The sequence below is a fragment of the Notothenia coriiceps genome, unplaced genomic scaffold (genome assembly GCF_000735185.1).
Source record: "Notothenia coriiceps isolate Sejong01 unplaced genomic scaffold, NC01 NC01_scaffold00032809, whole genome shotgun sequence".
NCBI classification, from domain to species: Eukaryota; Metazoa; Chordata; class Actinopteri; order Perciformes; family Nototheniidae; genus Notothenia; species Notothenia coriiceps.
The window spans coordinates 187,839-205,856 of NW_011365510.1; the positions used below are offsets into that span (position 1 = coordinate 187,839).

Sequence of the window (18,018 nt, forward strand, 5' to 3'; positions counted from 1 at the left end):
GCCATTTTACTTTATCCTCCCACTGCATTGATTTTAGTGCTTCTCCTAAATTTGTTTTCTGCTAGATTTTCCCAGGATCTGGGCATCCCTGCAAGTTTCTGAGGGCTTGATGGTGTTATACCTTTCAGACTTATATACCTTTTGCATCTTCAATAAACCACATTTCCCCCCAATGATTAATATCTTAACTTAACTGTGGGTGTAAAAAAGAAACCCAAAAGACAGCCTAACTCATTTGAACCGGCTGTGACACATACCACATACAGGAAGCTTTGTCATACTGCTGAACTCACAGAAAGAAGAGATCAGTTCCTCACAAGTTCCAGGAAAGACCATTTTATTGAATAGTTAAAATAAAAGAGACAGCTGCAGGCAGGGCAATGTTTCATTGTTTCTCATGTATGAAGAAATAACGGAAAATCTGTTGGGTAATAAAAGCAACATCATAATGTCAGCTAGTAGCATTTTACTATCATACTCAGCAGTTTAAGAATGATGACCTCCTCTTCTTAAAATAAATATAAATATCTTATGCTTTTTAATATCTGGGCTAACTGGATTCTTTCCTCAGGGAATCTGTATTTCACCAACGCCTTCCTCACTGAGACGTATGTGGAGGTGCTCCACCTGAACACCACTTTCCGCAGGGTGCTGCTGAAGACCCAGGTGGACATGCCGCGCCACATCGTGGTGGACCCCAGGAACAGATACCTGTTCTGGGCGGATTATGGTCAGAACCCAAAAATTGAGCGAGCACTCTTGGACGGCACCAACCGCACAGTTTTAGTGTCATCAGGGATTATTACTCCTCGAGGTCTCGCTCTGGACTGGCAGACTGGCTACGTCTACTGGGTAGATGACTCCCTGGATATGATTGCACGAATCAACCCTCAAGGAGGGGAGACGGAGATAGTCAGGTACGGCAGCCGCTACCCCACTCCTTATGGAATCGCAGTGTTTGAGAGTAGTATTATCTGGGTGGACAGAAACCTGAAGAAGGTTTTCCAAGCAAGCAATCAGCCCGGCAGCACAGAGCAGCCTGCTGTCATCAGAGACAATGTCAACATGCTTAGGGACGTTACAATCTTTGACCAGCGCACTCAGCCTACCACCGCCCAGGAGCTTAACTACAACCCCTGCTTGGAGGCTAATGGAGGATGTACCCACTTCTGCTTCGCCCTCCCCGGTTCCGACAAAGATAACCAGAACAAAAAGTGCAGCTGTGCTTTTGGGAATCTTGCAGCCGACAATGCGACCTGTGTGGTGTCAAGGGATGATTATCTCATCTACACGACTGAGAGCACTGTGCGCAGCCTCCGACTCGACCCGGAGGACCATGCGCTGCCCTTCCCTGTGGTAAACGTGCCACGCACCTCAGTGGCCCTGGATTTTGACCTCACAGACCGCAGGGTCTACTTCACACAGAGCTCAGGCGCAGGAGCAAGCAAGATCAGCTACATCAGCCTGTCCTCTCCCACCACAGCTCCTGTAGAGGTGGCTTCAGGTAGGTTTGACACTTACACAACAAAATATACTTTTATTTAATATTTTCTATGAAGGTGCCGACACCATTGCTAATGTTGCTTTGGTCCTCCCGTTTGGTCAGATCTGGGGGCTCCGGATGGCATTGCTTATGATTGGATAAACAGAAGAATCTACTACAGTGACTATGTCAACCAGAGCATTAACTCCATGTCTGTGGATGGGGCTCAAAGGACTATCGTTGCCCATGTGTCGAGGCCAAGGGCCATCATGTTAGATCCCTGCAGGGGGTAAGTCCCACACAACACACACTCCACACTTGTTCATTAGATTTAACTGAGATTAAACAATAATCCCTTCCACAGATACATGTATTGGACAGACTGGGGAACCCATGCAAAGATTGAACGTGCAACCTTAGGGGGAAACTTCCGGACAGAGATTGTGAACAGCAGTCTTGTGTGGCCCAATGGACTGACCCTGGATTATGAAGAAGCGAGACTGTATTGGGCCGATGCTAGCTTGTAAGATTTGAAAAATCCCACTGTTGAAATGTATACTGAAGTGTTTCACCGTGTAAAACTACAACTATTATCATTATCTTTGCTCTGCCATCAGACAGAAGATTGAGAGATCCTCTCTCACGGGGTCCAATCGGGAGGTCATCGTCAGCACAGCCATCTACCCCTTTGCTATGACCATGTTTGGCCAGTTCATCTACTGGACTGACTGGAACACACGCAGCATCTATCGGGCCAACAAGCACGACGGCTCTGACCAGACGGTCATGATCCAGAACCTTCCATCTCGGCCGATGGACCTCCAAGTTCTGGCCAGCAGCAAGCAGCAACAGTGTGACAGTCCATGCCAGCAGTTTAATGGAGGCTGCAGCCACATCTGCTCACCCGGTACATACTGTCACATACTGACGCTTTGTTTTATCATATTATTGTTTAATTGTTTTAAAACCTTTGTCAATTGGAAGGATCCTTCTAGCTATTGATATAATTATAAATGTATTATTTTTAAGGTTATTATTCGGTCTCTAAAATATCAGAAAATACAGTAATTTGATGTTTGTAATTTTGTTTGTCAAAAATAACTTACAAATTCTAATATGATTAGAATAAGCAATTCATTTGCAGTATTTTGTGCATTACTTTAATGATAATCTAATATTAAAAAAAGCCAATTACATTTCTGTGGATCAATCATTGCAGCTTTGACTCTGATTATATGGACTGTTGATGAAATGTTATCTTGTTAGGACCCAACGGAGCTGAGTGTCAGTGTCCATCCGAGGGCCGCTGGTATCTGGCTGACAACAAGCACTGTATCCCTGATAACGGGACGCGCTGCCAGCCGGGTCAGTACGCCTGTATGAATGGCCGCTGTATTCGTGCCCAGTGGAAATGTGACAACGACAACGACTGTGGAGATGGAAGCGATGAGTTGGAGAGAGTCTGTGGTAGGATGTTCTTAAAAGGGCTCTAATCATTATTTGTTTTTAAATTTGCATTTCTTCTTTGTTTTGTTATGTCAAATCTCACGGTTGATTATTATTAGTTTTAGCTATCCTCAAAGAGCGCTTTCACCTTCTGCATGAGTGAATTTCTTCTCTCTTGATGCAACTCTATGTCTTTTACCTTCACTGATACTAACAACTTTTTCTGTTTCTGCTTTAACAATATTCTGTTTTAGGACATAAACCTGACTTCAACAACTTTGTTGGTGTGTATGCTTGCTCTTCGCGATAACATAAACATACCTAATTTTTCGCTTTTAAAAGAAATGAACACTAACAAATGAATCAATGTGCTTATATCTTTGCATGCAGTCCCACAGCTGCTGTCATCTTTTATTGCCTTGTCAGGTAAAATGAGTTTCAACAGCGTTTCTAATCGGACCTCTCCATTGGCCTTAGCTCTGACATGTTCTTAATTGTGATTGGCAGCCTTCCACACCTGTGAGCCCACAGTGTTTACTTGTGGAAATGGCCGATGCGTGCCGTATCACTACCGCTGTGACCACTACGACGACTGTGGAGACAATAGTGACGAGGCGAGCTGTCTGTTCAAACCATGTGACCCCAACACAGAGTTCGACTGCAACAATGGCCGCTGCATTGCAAAGGACTATGTTTGTAATGGGATCAACAATTGCTATGACAACGGCACCTCTGATGAACAAAACTGCCGTGAGTATCTTAACATTGCCACAGAAATCATCAAGATAAATGTCAAAATGAACCTCTTATTACTTATAGTAAATATCCATTTTGTTCATCACAGCGGAGAGAACCTGCCAGCCAGAGCAAACCAAATGTCAGTCGACCAACATCTGCATCCCACGCTCATACCTTTGCGATGGAGACAACGACTGTGGGGATATGAGCGACGAGAGCCCTACACACTGTGGTGAGTCCTGCATACAGTGTTTTTTCGTGATGCTAAATAATATTTTCTTTCACTATTAATTGTAAAACTTATCTCATGAAGTCACAGTCATGAACATGTCTTTTGGCTACATTATAATAAGGGTATCCTGGTGTTGAGAATGCTCCTCACTAAGGCAGTTAAATGGGACAGAAAAGCTAAATAAGACAGAGCTTTAAAAAACATAATTAACAACACCTGTGCGTTATGAAAATGTCAAATGTTGGTTGCTAAAACTTAGGCTTGACATGCATCATAGGTGAAGCATTGCATTTTTGGGGTCAAACAGTCCATCGCAATCACTGCAAGAGCATCCCTTTCCCAAACTATGAGGGTTTTACAGCGAATATTGAGTGAAAACTGACAAACATTGGTAGCATCTACCGTCATTGTAAATAAAACCATAAAATAGATAGATGGATACTTTATTGTTATTGTACAAATATTCAACAAAATTCAGGTGCACTCAAGGACCGGACTCAAAATATAATAACAGGTAATGAACAGAATAAAAATAAAAATGCATTCCATACTCACATTTTTACACACATGCAAATATTTTCACATATTAAAACTTTAATTTGCTCAGTCTTGGTAAAACATGTTTTAATATGCCTTAAATTATGAGAGAAGAGATGTAAAAAAAGTCAGAAAAGTGTTAAAATATTTTTATCATTAAATTTATAAACGTATTTATGGTTTAACTTTTTGAATTACATTTTTCTAAATCTGTTTTTCATTTATTTATTTATTTTTGGATTCTTTAGTCGCTTTTTACATAATTTGTGGTCATACATAGAAGAAGCATGGCATTACCATTTTGTCCTCTTTTAAAAGAATGCCTCACAATAAAACCAAAGTGAAGCCAAGAGTCAGAAACAAACAAGGGTCTCCCCCCCACCCCCCTCCATCAGCATGATTCCCACACTGCCAATCCATCAAGTGATTTCATGCCTTTCTACGTCCCATGCACAGAGACATCCACATGTTCCCAGAGTGAGTTCCGTTGCTCCAGCGGGCGCTGCGTCCCCGCCCACTGGTACTGTGACGGGGGGGCTGACTGCGCCGACGGCTCTGATGAACCCCTCTCCTGCAGTGAGTGTCGCGCAACTCTCTCTCCCCCCCCCCAAAAAAACGGGCCTTTAGGCTTTGTGTGCCCGCCCATTATCAGCTGCTCCGTTATTGTGTGTTTGTGTCTGCATCTGTGTGTCGGTGTGGGAGAGTGCTGTGAGTGATGTAGCGCAGAGTGTGAGTCAGTGGTGTATTTCTTTGTTGACGATGTGGTCAGTCAGGCCTCCCATTGTGAGCTGCATTCCTCTGTGGTGACGCCCCTCGGTGTCCTCCGACAAACAGCACCTCCCCCTCCCTTTGTCCATCAGGGGTTACAGAGCCTCACTTTGGCTTTTGTTTAGATAGCTCACCATGCATGGGAATGTGGAGTTGCCATGACTATTTTGAAAGCTTTGCCACTGTTGTATTGTGCCTTGCTTATTGGTGGAAAAGCAGTGGGGGAAGTACCTGAGGAAATTGGAAATCTCAAAAAAAGAGAGAAAACAAAATAATAAAAAGAATGATGTGATTTTCCCCCGCAGTCACACAGATCAGAACCTGCAACACAGATCAGTTTCGCTGTGATGACGGCAGGTGCATTGCCTCATCCTGGCTCTGTGATGGGGACAATGACTGTGGAGACATGAGCGACGAAGACCAGAGGCATAACTGTGGTATGCATCCTTTCACTACTGCCTATGCTTCCTCTCTTTCCACTCCTCCTTTCTTTACATCCTTTTTTCCCCCACCTCCTTCCCTTTCTAGACCATCCTCTTGTTCCCCATCACTTCTCCACTTGCCCCCTCCTGCTTCCCTCATCTTCTGGTTATTCAGGACGCTGATGGATTAGGATACTCACCACTGGGGGAGTGTTGTGTGGGAGACACTGACAGTCAGTGCCCTGCATCTTGTAGTCTCCTGTAGATGGAGTTGACATTCCTGATTTCTCCTGCCTCACTCGTTACTTTGTGCATGTCTCCTTTCTCTGACTTCCTGGCTCAGGGTGGATCAAGACTCCTATGTCTCACCAATGTTTGCTCCAACAATAAGATGCCTGAAGCTAAAGACTTCGGCGCTGCCTGAGCCTCTGTAGGAGACTCACTTCAAACAATGTGGATCAATCACATTAGACAGATAAGGAATTTCAAGTCATGGCTCCATGTTTTGAAATACAGTTTGGAATGTTTGGATTGCCAAAAATGCAGGTTGACATTGGATCATCACCATCATTATTTAACTTCCGGTGTCTCCCTCTGCTTGATTTTGTTTTTTTCCAGGCAATCGCACATGTACAAGCGCAGAGTTCACCTGTGTGAACAACCAACCCCCTCAGCGTAAATGTATCCCACGTGACTGGGTGTGTGATGGAGACGCAGACTGTGCAGATGCTTTAGATGAACATCAGAATTGCTCTCGCAGATCCTGTGGCATCAATGAGTTCAGCTGTAACAATGGCCTCTGCATACGGAGCTCCTACAGGTTAGAGAAACTCTTTTAAAGGTCTCCTATCATGCAAAATGCACTTTTTGTTGTCTTTTATACATAAATATGTGTCCCCGGTGTGTCAGTAGACTCACAAAGTGTCCGAAAATACAACCTTCTCTCTTTTCCTCCTTACCCACATCTCTTACAAACGGGGGGGACAACGGAGATGATCCAGACTTGCTGTCGATATTACGTAATATCGGAAATGTGGGCCGGCTTTACGCCCACGGCCCTATCAGAAACGTTGCTATCAGAAACAATGCGTGACGTTTTGGAAGTAATATGGTCTTTTTACATTAGCAAGCATCGCTAAAACTCAGAGCTAACCTGTACTGGAGAGAGTATGTGTAAAGAAGCAGGATATAAAAAAAGGAACTCACCTTGTGGTAAACCCGTGAGAGAAAAAGCATTTGAGCTCCATACTGTTTCAGAAATAATCCTTGATGTGGTTTGGAACATGATATGGTGTTTAATCATGGCAGCATTTAGCTGAGTATCTGCCGATAGAATTTGAAATATTCTTTGGGGCCCAAAAAATCTGGCAGTGTGAGTTTATCAGTGTCTTCTAAAATCAGGTGTGATCGTCGAAATGACTGCGGGGACAGCAGTGACGAGCAGGGCTGCACCTACCAGCCGTGCCAGCAGCACCAGTTCACCTGCCAGAACGGTCGCTGCGTGTCTCATGACTTTGTCTGCGATGGCGACAACGACTGCGGGGATGAGTCTGATGAGCTGGAGCACGTGTGCCGCACACTAGCACCCACCTGCCCGCCTGGGGAGTTTAAATGTGACAATGGACACTGCATCTCCCTGAGCAAAGTGTGCGACAGAAGCGACGACTGCTCCGACAACAGCGATGAGAAGGGATGCGGTGAGTGGGAGGAAAATCTCTGAAAAGTTGGACAAAATAACCTTTCAACCTTTCCTTTTTTCTCCTGCATTTAGGCTACTCTGTGAGCTTCCTAACCCTAACTAGGATAATACTGTGAATTTAATTATGTCTGAGCATCTTATATTTATAGCTAAGGTCAGAATAATGAGCCTAAAGCATAAAATACAAGAACAGAAGTCATTCACATTTGTTTAATTTTTCTATTTTGGATGATTTTGTATTTTTGACTTTTTATTTTAACTATCCAGAATTTGTTATACTGTTTTGTTTATATTGTTTATAATTTATATCATATTTTTCATTTTTTCATTTTATTTTGAATTTCTTAAATCTGTTTTCCACTTATTTTAAGTATTATATTATAAAGTCTGAACACACTTCTGCTTCTGCGATGAAAGAATGTCCCAAACTGGAATCAATAAAGTATCTATCTATCTATCCATCTATCTATCCATCTATCTATCCATCTATCTATCTATCTATCTATCTATCTATCTATCTATCTATCTATTTATCTATCTATCTATCCATCGATCTATCTATCTATCAATCTATCTATCTATCTATCTATCTATCATCATCTATCTATCCATCTATCTATCTATTCTATCTATCTATCTATCTATCTATCTATCTATCTATCTATCTATCTATCTATCTATCTATCTATCTATCTATCTATCTATCTATCTATCACTATCTATCTATCTATCTATCTATCTATCTATCTATCTATCTATCTATCTATCTATCTATCTATCTATCTATCTATCTATCTCTATTTATTTATCTATCTATCTATCCATCTATCTATCTATCTCTATCTATCCATCTATCTATCTCCATCTATCCATCTATCTATCTATCTATCTATCTATCTATCTATCTCTATCTATCTATCTATCTATCTCTATATATCCATCTATCTATCTATCTATCTCTATCTATCTATCTATCTATCTATCTATCTATCTATCTATCTCTATCTATCTATCTATCTATCTATCTATCTATCTATCTATCTATCTATCTCTATCTATCTATCTATCTATCTCTATCTATCTATCTATCAATCTATCTATCTCTATCTATCTCTATCTATCTATCTATCTATCTATCTATCTATCTATCTATCTATCTATCTATCTATCTCTCTATCATTATATTAGACAGGAGAAAGATGTTATAATAACCTTGTCTATGTTATGCTTCTTTGACTGCAGGTGTCAATGAATGCACAGATCCATCCATCCATCACTGTGACCACAATTGCACCGACACACCCACCAGCTTCATCTGCGCCTGTCGCCCCGGCTACCGCCTCATGTCTGACAAAAAATCGTGTGACGACATCAACGAGTGTGCAGAGACCCCGAGCGTGTGCAGCCAGGTCTGTGAGAACACTCTGGGCTCCTACATCTGTAAGTGTGCTCCGGGATACCTCCGAGAGCCGGACGGCCACACCTGCCGTCAGAACAGCAACATCTCGCCCTACCTTATCTTCAGCAACCGCTACTACCTGAGGAACCTGTCCACGGATGGACAGGCTTACTCCATGATGCTGCAGGGCCTGACCAGCGTGGTGGCCTTGGACTTTGATCGCGTTGAAAAGCGTCTTTATTGGATTGACGTCAGCCGCAGAGTGATTGAGAGGATGTCCTTCAATGGCAGCAACAGAGAGGTGGTGGTCAATGGAGTTCTGCATGGGGAGGGCCTCGCAGTGGACTGGATAGGCAGAAAACTCTACTGGGCCGACAGCTTCCTGGATTGTCTTAAAGTATCTGAACTGGATGGTCGATTTGTGAAGAAACTGGCAGAGCACTGCGTTGATGCCAATAACAGTTACTGCTTTGAAAACCCCCGGGCCATTGTGTTGCATCCCAAATATGGGTGAGTTTGAAGCAAGGAGGAAATTAAGTAATTTAATAGATATGGTCTTGAAAAAATAGCAGTTCGGTAAGTTGCGAAAAATATGTTTTATATGCAGAATTATTATGCAAAGTTGATACTCTTTGTCCTAATTCAAGTTTAATCTTGTTAAATGTTATTGGTAACACATAGGGTTATGGGTCTTTCATTTTCTTTAATTTGTTACTAAAGGGAAATATGATTTATTTATGTATTATTCTAAACTGTTGAATACCGTTATACAACGATCCACATTTTTGCGATTTCAGTCAACTTGAACTCAAATCTTAAGTAACCAAATTTGAAATGTCCCTGTCAAAAAGCCCTGTCAGCAGCTAGTGCCAGTCTGGCTCTTTTTCTAAGTAAATCTAAGTAAAAGTCTTTTTTTCAGAAGTATAGTTTCTGATCCTTTAGATGTCATGTGATCTAAAGTGACTCTCTTGGCTCTCTGTTAGATATGTATACTGGACAGACTGGGGAGACAAAGCCTTTATAGGTAGAGTTGGAATGGATGGAACCAACAAAGCGGCCATCATCACCACCAAGATCGAGTGGCCCAACGGGGTCACGATCGACTACACTAATGACAAGCTCTACTGGTCTGATGCCCATCTCAGCTACATCGAGTGAGTTCATTCACCAGGCAGGGATCATACTCGTTTCCCCTACAGTAAATGCGGCGAGACATCTAACTGTTTTTTGTTTTTTTTCAGATACTCAGACTTGGATGGTCAACACAGACACACAGTGTACGATGGAGATTTGCCTCACCCGTTCGCCCTGACTGTGTTCGAGGACTTTGTTTACTGGACTGACTGGAACACACGCTCAGTGGAGAAAGGAAACAAATACGATGGCTCTGGGCGTCAGTCCCTGGTCAACACCACTCACAGACCATTCGACGTCCATGTGTGTCATCCTTACAGACAGCCCATTGGTGAGTTCAAATCTGTGTAAAACCACCTTTTAGTTGTTTGTTAACTTGGCATGTCCTTCTTAAAGAGGCAGCTCCTATTTTCTCAAGTATTTTCTCAAGTATGGTTGTCAACAAATAGAAACTACTACTTTTAAGTTGATTTAAATACAGGTATCGAACACCAGCAGAACAATCCCTGTCTGTAGTCACCAGTGTGGATGTGAGATTGTTTGACCAAGTGTGGCTCTTCCTTTGTCAGGAAACAATCCCTGTGCGGTGAACAATGGAGGCTGCTCTCACCTGTGTCTGATCAGCCATGGGGGGCGGGAACACACCTGTGAGTGCCCCGACCATTTCCTGACTGTCCAAATAGGAGGTGTGACGCGATGCCTTCCCATGTGCAGCAGCACCCAGTACCGATGTGCTAACAATGAACGGTTTGTCCAGATGTCTTCTTTCCTTGTGATGCTTTTATGTAAGGTGCTGCATTTTAACATCAGCGGGTCATTGCTGAACAGACAAGGGGTTGTGTGAGTTTATTTATACTTATTGTAAGTTTTCTATCACAACAAAAGTTTGTCTGACTTAGTCCTGATTTAACCTTGTGTGTTTTTATTTTATTTTCCTTTACTAAGGAAGGAAAAAAATCCTGGTAGCAATATTCATATAGGCTGTTAACTTGCCTTATCCATCACCTGTAATTCCTAAACACTCAAATATTTGTACAGTGAGTCTCTGTTTACAATGGTAAAACAGTGACCCCTGCTGTTTGAATCATAATGTACATATAGGCCAGATTTATAAAAAGATCAGTAAGGGTGACACATGATTGTTTACATTATAACTTTGATGAAAGAATAATATTGCAACATAAAATAGGAGAATAACTTATTAATTGATGTTAAAATGTACACATTTCACTTAAGACATTTTCTTTTTTTATATTTTATTACATTTTTGAGTTGTAAGTAGATATTTCTTGAATGTAATGAACTCATGATTAGTTAAAGGGAATGAAGTTAACCTTTCACATGTTCCTCCTGCTTCAACAGGTGTATTCCTATCTGGTGGAAATGTGACGGTCAGAATGACTGCAGAGACGGCTCCGACGAGCCCTCCACCTGCCCGGCGCGCCACTGCAGGCTCGGACAGTTTCAGTGCAACGATGGAAACTGCACCAGCCCCCACTTCCTGTGCAACAGCCACCAGGACTGCCATGACGGCTCCGATGAAGACCCTGTGCTGTGTGGTGGGTTGTGTTCTCTGAGCTGACTCATTTTAAAAGCTATTATGAATTTCTTTAATGTTCCCCTTTAGTCTGTTTCTTATGACTTCATGTAACAATTTGTTCTTGTCAACTGATTGATTTGTCTTCTGTCTACAGCTACACACCAGTGTGAAGCCCACCAGTGGCAGTGTGCGAATAAGCGGTGTGTCCCCGAGTCATGGCAGTGTGACGGCGAGGACGACTGCGGGGATCAGTCTGACGAAGACCCCGCCCATTGCTCCGCCAGGACCTGTCACCCCGGACAGTTCAAGTGCCGCAACGGACGCTGTATCCCACAAAACTGGAAATGTGATGTAGATGATGACTGTGGTGACAACTCTGATGAACCGTTAGAGGAGTGCAGTAAGTAATATCCTTCCCCCCCCTTACTTTACCTTTTAAGCTTCCAGGCCAGCTATAGATATTTTTCTATGTTTTTTAAAAAGTCCTTCTGTTGTTTGCTATTTCCCAGGAAAGCATGGAGGGATTTTCTCCAAATCTGACACAAATGTCTTGGACTCAAAAATAGACTAATTAGAATTTGCTGGTCAAAGGGAAAGGTCACTATTAACTCACATGGCCATAACTCAATAATTGATACCCAAATGATGACAATATATCACAAATATCTAATAGGATTAAATGATTAAGTGATGACATTTTGGACAGACATGGATGTAAATCGCAACTTAACTTGATGGCTGTAAACGTAAACTCTCTTTTGATAGCTGAGAAGTGTTTGTGTTCTTTTCTTGATGGTTGTCTTCTCTAAATGGTGGTGTTTTCTCTACAGTGGGACCGGCACATCGATGTGACAACCACACAGAGTTTGACTGCAAGACCAACTACCGCTGTGTGCCACTATGGTCTGTTTGCAACGGCCACAATGACTGCAGAGACAGCAGCGATGAGCAGGGCTGTGGTGAGTCTGAGAACTAGGGTCCAATTTCATATCCCGGCACTGATAACTAATACTTTTATGTTTGTTCGTCACTTTATGTCCTGAAAAATGATGGTTTCAGAGATCTAAGAAGATTAAAAACAAGTGTTTAAAGAGTGAGGGGCAATTAGCACCCTCAGCCCCCTGTGGAATGTCACACAGTGAGGTAGTGGGAGTCGCTGATGGAGAAGGTCTCACCACTAACCTTCCCCCTCCATGTGCCTCTCCCTAAGAGCACCACAGATTTATTAGCTGTCCGACGCTTTGAGTCTACATACATGTGAGTGTGTTGCAGCTCGGTCCTTGCGTGGGGGCAGGGTTCACACAAGTCTCTTTATACCAGGATCCAAACACACCGGCCGCGGCCCTCCCGTCTCTTATCAGAGGCCCTCGCTCCATTAGTGCCATGCTGGCGCAGCACGGGAGATCTGTGCTAATCTTCCTGTAAGAATGTAGCAGATGGGCCAGGTGGAGGGCTAGGAGGACTAGCTAACACTGCCTTATCTTTGACCCCCAGCACTGTGTGGTAGAGACGGCTCAGAGCAGCTCTCCTCCACTCCTCTCCCTCCTGTGCTTCTCATCTCCTGCAGTCTTATCCTCCACAGACACACACTAGCACAGATAGAGTTCACCCATCTGTGCTGGGTTCGCTGCTCTCCTCCTTCTAAATCTATTGGAGTTTAATAAAAAAAACAGATGCCATTCATTTCAAGCTGAAATTCTCATCATTACTTAATCGCCTAAATATTCTCTGCCATGTTGTGCTGTTGTTGCTCCTATTAGTGAGATATATACTGGAGCATCATCTTTTTTCTCAACATTGAGTTTTAGTCCTCACTGTATCTATCATAGTTTAACCCATATTTTAAGTTTAAGCAGCATATACCTTTTTCAAACAGAGTAAGCCCAGCAAACTCTAAGCTTCTCTTAAGTTGAAACAAGTGGCTACAGGAAAAAGAGTGTTTAAATAACAAAAGTTGAACCAAGTTATATAAACAGTTTAAAACGATGACCGATTTATTTTTCCCGCTTCTCTCCCAGATGAAGTGACATGTGACGCTAACGGAGATTTCCGCTGTGACAACCACCGCTGCATCCCTCTGAGATGGAAATGTGACGGAGATGACGACTGCGGGGACAACTCTGATGAACTCACCTGTGGTGAGAGCTGTTCACCGGCACTGAGAAACGACATCACACCGTTTTGTTTTAGGCTTTGAGTACTGTCAAGATTGTGAACAGTGTAACGCTGGGGACATCGGCCTCCTCAGTGTTTAAACCCTCTGTTCACCAGACATTTATCCAGATGTTCTTACCTGTATTGGATCCTACGCTGCAGACACATTTAGAACCGACACATCTATCACAAATGATAGTCTTAGAAAATGAAGGCCAGGCTTCACCGCTTTTTACGATACGATTTAGACACATTTATTTCCTTTTATAGATAAATGGGGGCTTGGCACTTTGTCCATTGCAAATATCGATTCACTAGCATAAGTGTAGAGGTAACAACAAAAGTGGCCGGTCCGCATGTATCATTAATCCAAAGGTCATTTTGCTTTTTAACTTGTATTGTGTGTAAAGAAAGAACATTTATACACAGTTATATTGAAGGAGGCCCACTGATTTGATATCATGTGTTTAAGTAGGTTTCCTTAGGGATTTTACCTCAGCTCCTGTGAGTTGTCCGAATGAAAAAGGAGGATTCATAGCAAACAACAGCCCTGCCATCATTTTTATCAGGCAGGAGGGAGGTTTTGTAAGAGGCTCGACACTTCTGCCGGAGTGCTGAGAGAGGTAGTCTTATCAGCTGCTGGAGAAACAGGCTGTCCTCAGCGTGTCAGGAAGAGGGAGTGGAGGCTCTGTCACCCTTTGCCCCGGAGAATTTAAACATATCTGAGAACATGCCAGTTAATAGAGATAATGTAGCTTCTCAAAGGAGGAACAGTGACTGCTGGGGTTAAATCACGATGGTACCGCTCCTCTGGTTACTGATGCCAGGAGAGTGTGTCTCCAGTGAGCTCACTGCAGAGTAACGGCTGCACAGACTGATGTGTGAGTGTGGGTGTTGTTGGTTTTTATCATAATAGAGAGGAAAATAATAGACAGCGTTTGAAAACCCATGACATCCCTCTGATTAATGTGTCTATGTAATGAAACAAGTCCTGCCTTTGCTTGATTCCACTCTTTCTGTTGACATGTTTTCCTTTAGCTCCACGCACATGCACAGAGAGCGAGTTTCGTTGTGAAAATCTGCGCTGCATTCCCGACCGTTGGGTCTGTGACCATGACAACGACTGTGAGGACAACTCGGATGAAAGGGACTGTGGTAAGTGGAGGCTCTTTGTTCGCAGGCTGTTTGTGAGTAACGGAGGGCTGCACTAAACAAAGAAGCAATAAAACTTTACGTTTTGAAGCCAAGACAGACAGGACCACCAAGAGTCATCTATTCAAAATGGTGTACTCACTCTAAAAGTTCAAGTCTCACCGAGCATCACATTTGTAGAAGTTATTGTAGAAGAGATAAATGGAATAAAAAAGTATTTAACATGTAGGATTAAAGAGGGAAAAGAGGTTTTGGTGCTGTGAGACTTTAAACAGTCTTTTATACAACTTGATAAATGTGTCTTTACTAGAATGACAAAAGCTAGTTGCCTTTCCATTAGTAGCATCTATTTGTTGTGATGCTACCTTTTGTGCTGGTTTATCTGTGTTGCAGAGTTGAGGACGTGTCATCCCGGTTACTTCCAGTGTGGCAGTGGACACTGTGTCGCTGAACGCTTTAAATGTGACGGCAACGCCGACTGTCTCGACTATACAGATGAGATGTCTTGTCGTAAGTGTCCAGTATTTTATGTTTGCAGGCTTTGGTGAAAATGTGTGTCTTAATCACAAAAGGAGAGTTTTAAAGTAGCAATCCTTGATGTCTTTTGGAAATACCAGATGTAATGTAAAGCTGCCGTGGTAGGAAATGTGTGGAGTGCAGTAGCAGTATCTTTTATGCAGCATTTATAAAGGAATGTGGCAGAGGCATACTACAATTATATACATATTGCAGTACTTTCTTCAGTGAGCCATAGCTTCAGTAACTGTATTATGGCCTCATTCAATAGTGACATTTATTTAAATTATAATAATAGTTTTTTTTCTCTGACTTTCAGCTACACGCTTTCCCAACGGAACATACTGCCCCCACTTCCTGTTTGAGTGCAATAACCACGTGTGCATCCAGCCTCATTGGAAATGTGACGGAGACAACGACTGTGGAGATAATTCAGATGAGGAGCTTCACCTCTGCTGTAAGAACTAACATTAAAACTCATGTCTACCCAGGTCCAGCACACACAAAATAAAAGCTTATTAGAATCTGGCCAAATTAAAGGGAAAGCTCATCCCAAAATCACTTATTTTTTCCTCTGACATATCATGCTTTTTATCAATTTAGATTGTTTTGGTTTGGGTTACCGAGTGTTGGAGATATCAGTAGGGATGTCTGCTTTCTCTTGAGTACAATGCAATATGTGTTTTTTTAGATTTTAGGGTAAATGGTCCCTTTTAAAAATGTGACACCCTATTTGAATATGAATGTGTTGAATTCTTGCTCTAAGTTTTTGATTGAGTTGTCCTGTTCACCCACAGTGGAAATCACATGTGAGACTCCGTTCCGTTTCCGCTGCGACAACAACCGCTGCATCTACAGCCACGAGCTGTGCAACTCTGTGGACGACTGTGGAGACGGCTCCGATGAGAGACAGGAAAACTGTGAGTGTGATAGCTTGTAGCTGATGGTCTCATTTGTGTACTTTATCTTAATGAAGTTAAATGTCTTACTTTTTAAACATGCATTTACACAGTCAATTTATTTCCCTCCATCTAGGCCAAAGTCCCACTCATGGACCGTGTACAGATGATGAGTATAAATGCAGTAACGGACAGTGCATCCCTCTGCAGTACGCCTGTGATGATTATGACGACTGTGGAGACCAGTCGGATGAGCTTGGCTGCCGTGAGTACATGAACAGAGAGAGTATAAAAATGAAGCTTGAAGGTTTATTCAAATTCAGATAAATAAAATAACTAGTTTCCAATGGGTCAGCTCAGTCAGACCATTTAAAGCAAGTTGAATGTACATTTCTTACAGCGGATAGATTCCGTAACATTTCTCTAGTAGTGCAATAAAGCTCTCGTCATTTGTATTGATTTGAACTTGACTGTACCTGATTGACTGCCACAATCAATACAGGTAAAACTGTAGGCACAGGTATTAGAAAGTGTTCAAAGTTTGGAAAATATGAAAACATTAGGTATTCAATGCTAGGAATATGCTCAAATAAAAAGGAAACTCCTTGAAATGCTTACATTTCAAAATAATCTGAAGTTTCATTTACACAATCACTAATTGAATCCAATATATATATTAGATTACAATCAAAGTAGGTATAAACAGCTGGTTGAATAAACAAAGGGACGTTACAAACTGATTGCTGTGGAATTCTGTACATTGTTCCATTTTCCGTAATGATTTAGATGTAACGATACAGGCTTTGTGCATCTGAACAATTGTGTTTTAAAGCTGCATGAACCTTGTAGGTAACATACATGAGTTCATAGATTGTCATTCAGTGTGTTTTTGTATTTGATTCTGTCAGATCATGGCAGTGGACACACATGCAGTGACAACATCTGTGAACACAACTGCACCGACCTGACGCAGGGAGGCATCCTGTGTTCCTGCCGGCCCGGCTACAAGCCCAGAGAGACAGAAAAGCACAATTGTGAAGGTTAGTGTCCAATTCATTATTCATATACTCAACCCATTCAAACACCAACACACAAGTAGTTTTCTACATTTGATGTTTTATCTCCTTTTTTCATGTCTTTTGTTAACAGACGTGGATGAGTGTGAGGTGTTTGGCAAGTGTCCTCAGGAGTGCAAGAACACGAAGGGCAGCTACGAGTGTTTTTGTGCTGAGGGCTTTCTTTCTTTTGGGGAGCCGCGTGGGACAGAGTGCGCTGCCCAGGGTAAGAGTTCGGCATTCACTGAAAAAAAAATGTCTTCATGATATGATGATTATCAGATCAGGTCTGAAAATATTCTTGCAGTAATCAAATCGGCTCCATTTAAGTCCAGATACAAGGATACATACATTAACCCTAACATTAAAACCACATGTTTAAGACCCTCTAATTTAAATGCGATGTGGAATTAAGTTTGAGAGTTGACTGGCGCACAAAGCAGTGTTTCAGTCTTGACTTATTACCCGTGGAACCCTGTTTGTAACTATTTAACATTGCTGTTCAGGAGCTAGTTGGGGTCACAGACCTCTTTGTGTATTTATGGTAGGTACATAAATAGAGTCTTCAGGGTTTGATCTACAATATTTTGAGCAGATTTTCATTTGGTGGAGCAATTTTTTTAAATGTTACCTTTTTTCGAGTGAGATAAGCCGAACTCTTTCCATTCATCCCTCCCTTATCCCTGTACAGGAAACCCCCCGGTGCTGCTGTTGCCAGACAACGTTCGCATCCGGCGTTTCAACCTGTCCTCTGAGCAGTATTCAGACTACGTGGACAATGCTGAGCACATCCAAGCTTTAGACTACCTGTGGGATCCAGAGGGACAAGGACTCAGTAAGACTT

General features: G+C 42.3%; 1 protein-coding gene across 1 annotated transcript in view; it reads left to right on the plus strand.

Moving 5' to 3' along the window:
* lrp2a (low density lipoprotein receptor-related protein 2a) overlaps positions 1-18,018 on the plus strand; it is a 47,957-nt gene that overhangs the window by 23,680 nt on the left and 6,259 nt on the right. Inside the window, exons 37-65 of the mRNA XM_010789381.1 lie at positions 572-1,504; positions 1,607-1,772; positions 1,848-2,006; positions 2,101-2,390; positions 2,750-2,950; positions 3,184-3,213; positions 3,320-3,355; positions 3,437-3,679; positions 3,774-3,899; positions 4,893-5,012; positions 5,510-5,641; positions 6,245-6,446; positions 7,028-7,323; positions 8,568-9,234; positions 9,708-9,878; positions 9,966-10,189; positions 10,428-10,605; positions 11,221-11,417; positions 11,553-11,798; positions 12,229-12,357; positions 13,417-13,536; positions 14,591-14,707; positions 15,098-15,214; positions 15,540-15,677; positions 16,018-16,140; positions 16,256-16,384; positions 17,028-17,159; positions 17,269-17,400; positions 17,866-18,009. Coding sequence (XP_010787683.1) covers positions 572-1,504; positions 1,607-1,772; positions 1,848-2,006; positions 2,101-2,390; positions 2,750-2,950; positions 3,184-3,213; positions 3,320-3,355; positions 3,437-3,679; positions 3,774-3,899; positions 4,893-5,012; positions 5,510-5,641; positions 6,245-6,446; positions 7,028-7,323; positions 8,568-9,234; positions 9,708-9,878; positions 9,966-10,189; positions 10,428-10,605; positions 11,221-11,417; positions 11,553-11,798; positions 12,229-12,357; positions 13,417-13,536; positions 14,591-14,707; positions 15,098-15,214; positions 15,540-15,677; positions 16,018-16,140; positions 16,256-16,384; positions 17,028-17,159; positions 17,269-17,400; positions 17,866-18,009 — 5,898 coding nt within the window. The remainder of the gene's footprint in view (positions 1-571; positions 1,505-1,606; positions 1,773-1,847; positions 2,007-2,100; positions 2,391-2,749; positions 2,951-3,183; positions 3,214-3,319; positions 3,356-3,436; positions 3,680-3,773; positions 3,900-4,892; positions 5,013-5,509; positions 5,642-6,244; positions 6,447-7,027; positions 7,324-8,567; positions 9,235-9,707; positions 9,879-9,965; positions 10,190-10,427; positions 10,606-11,220; positions 11,418-11,552; positions 11,799-12,228; positions 12,358-13,416; positions 13,537-14,590; positions 14,708-15,097; positions 15,215-15,539; positions 15,678-16,017; positions 16,141-16,255; positions 16,385-17,027; positions 17,160-17,268; positions 17,401-17,865; positions 18,010-18,018) is intronic.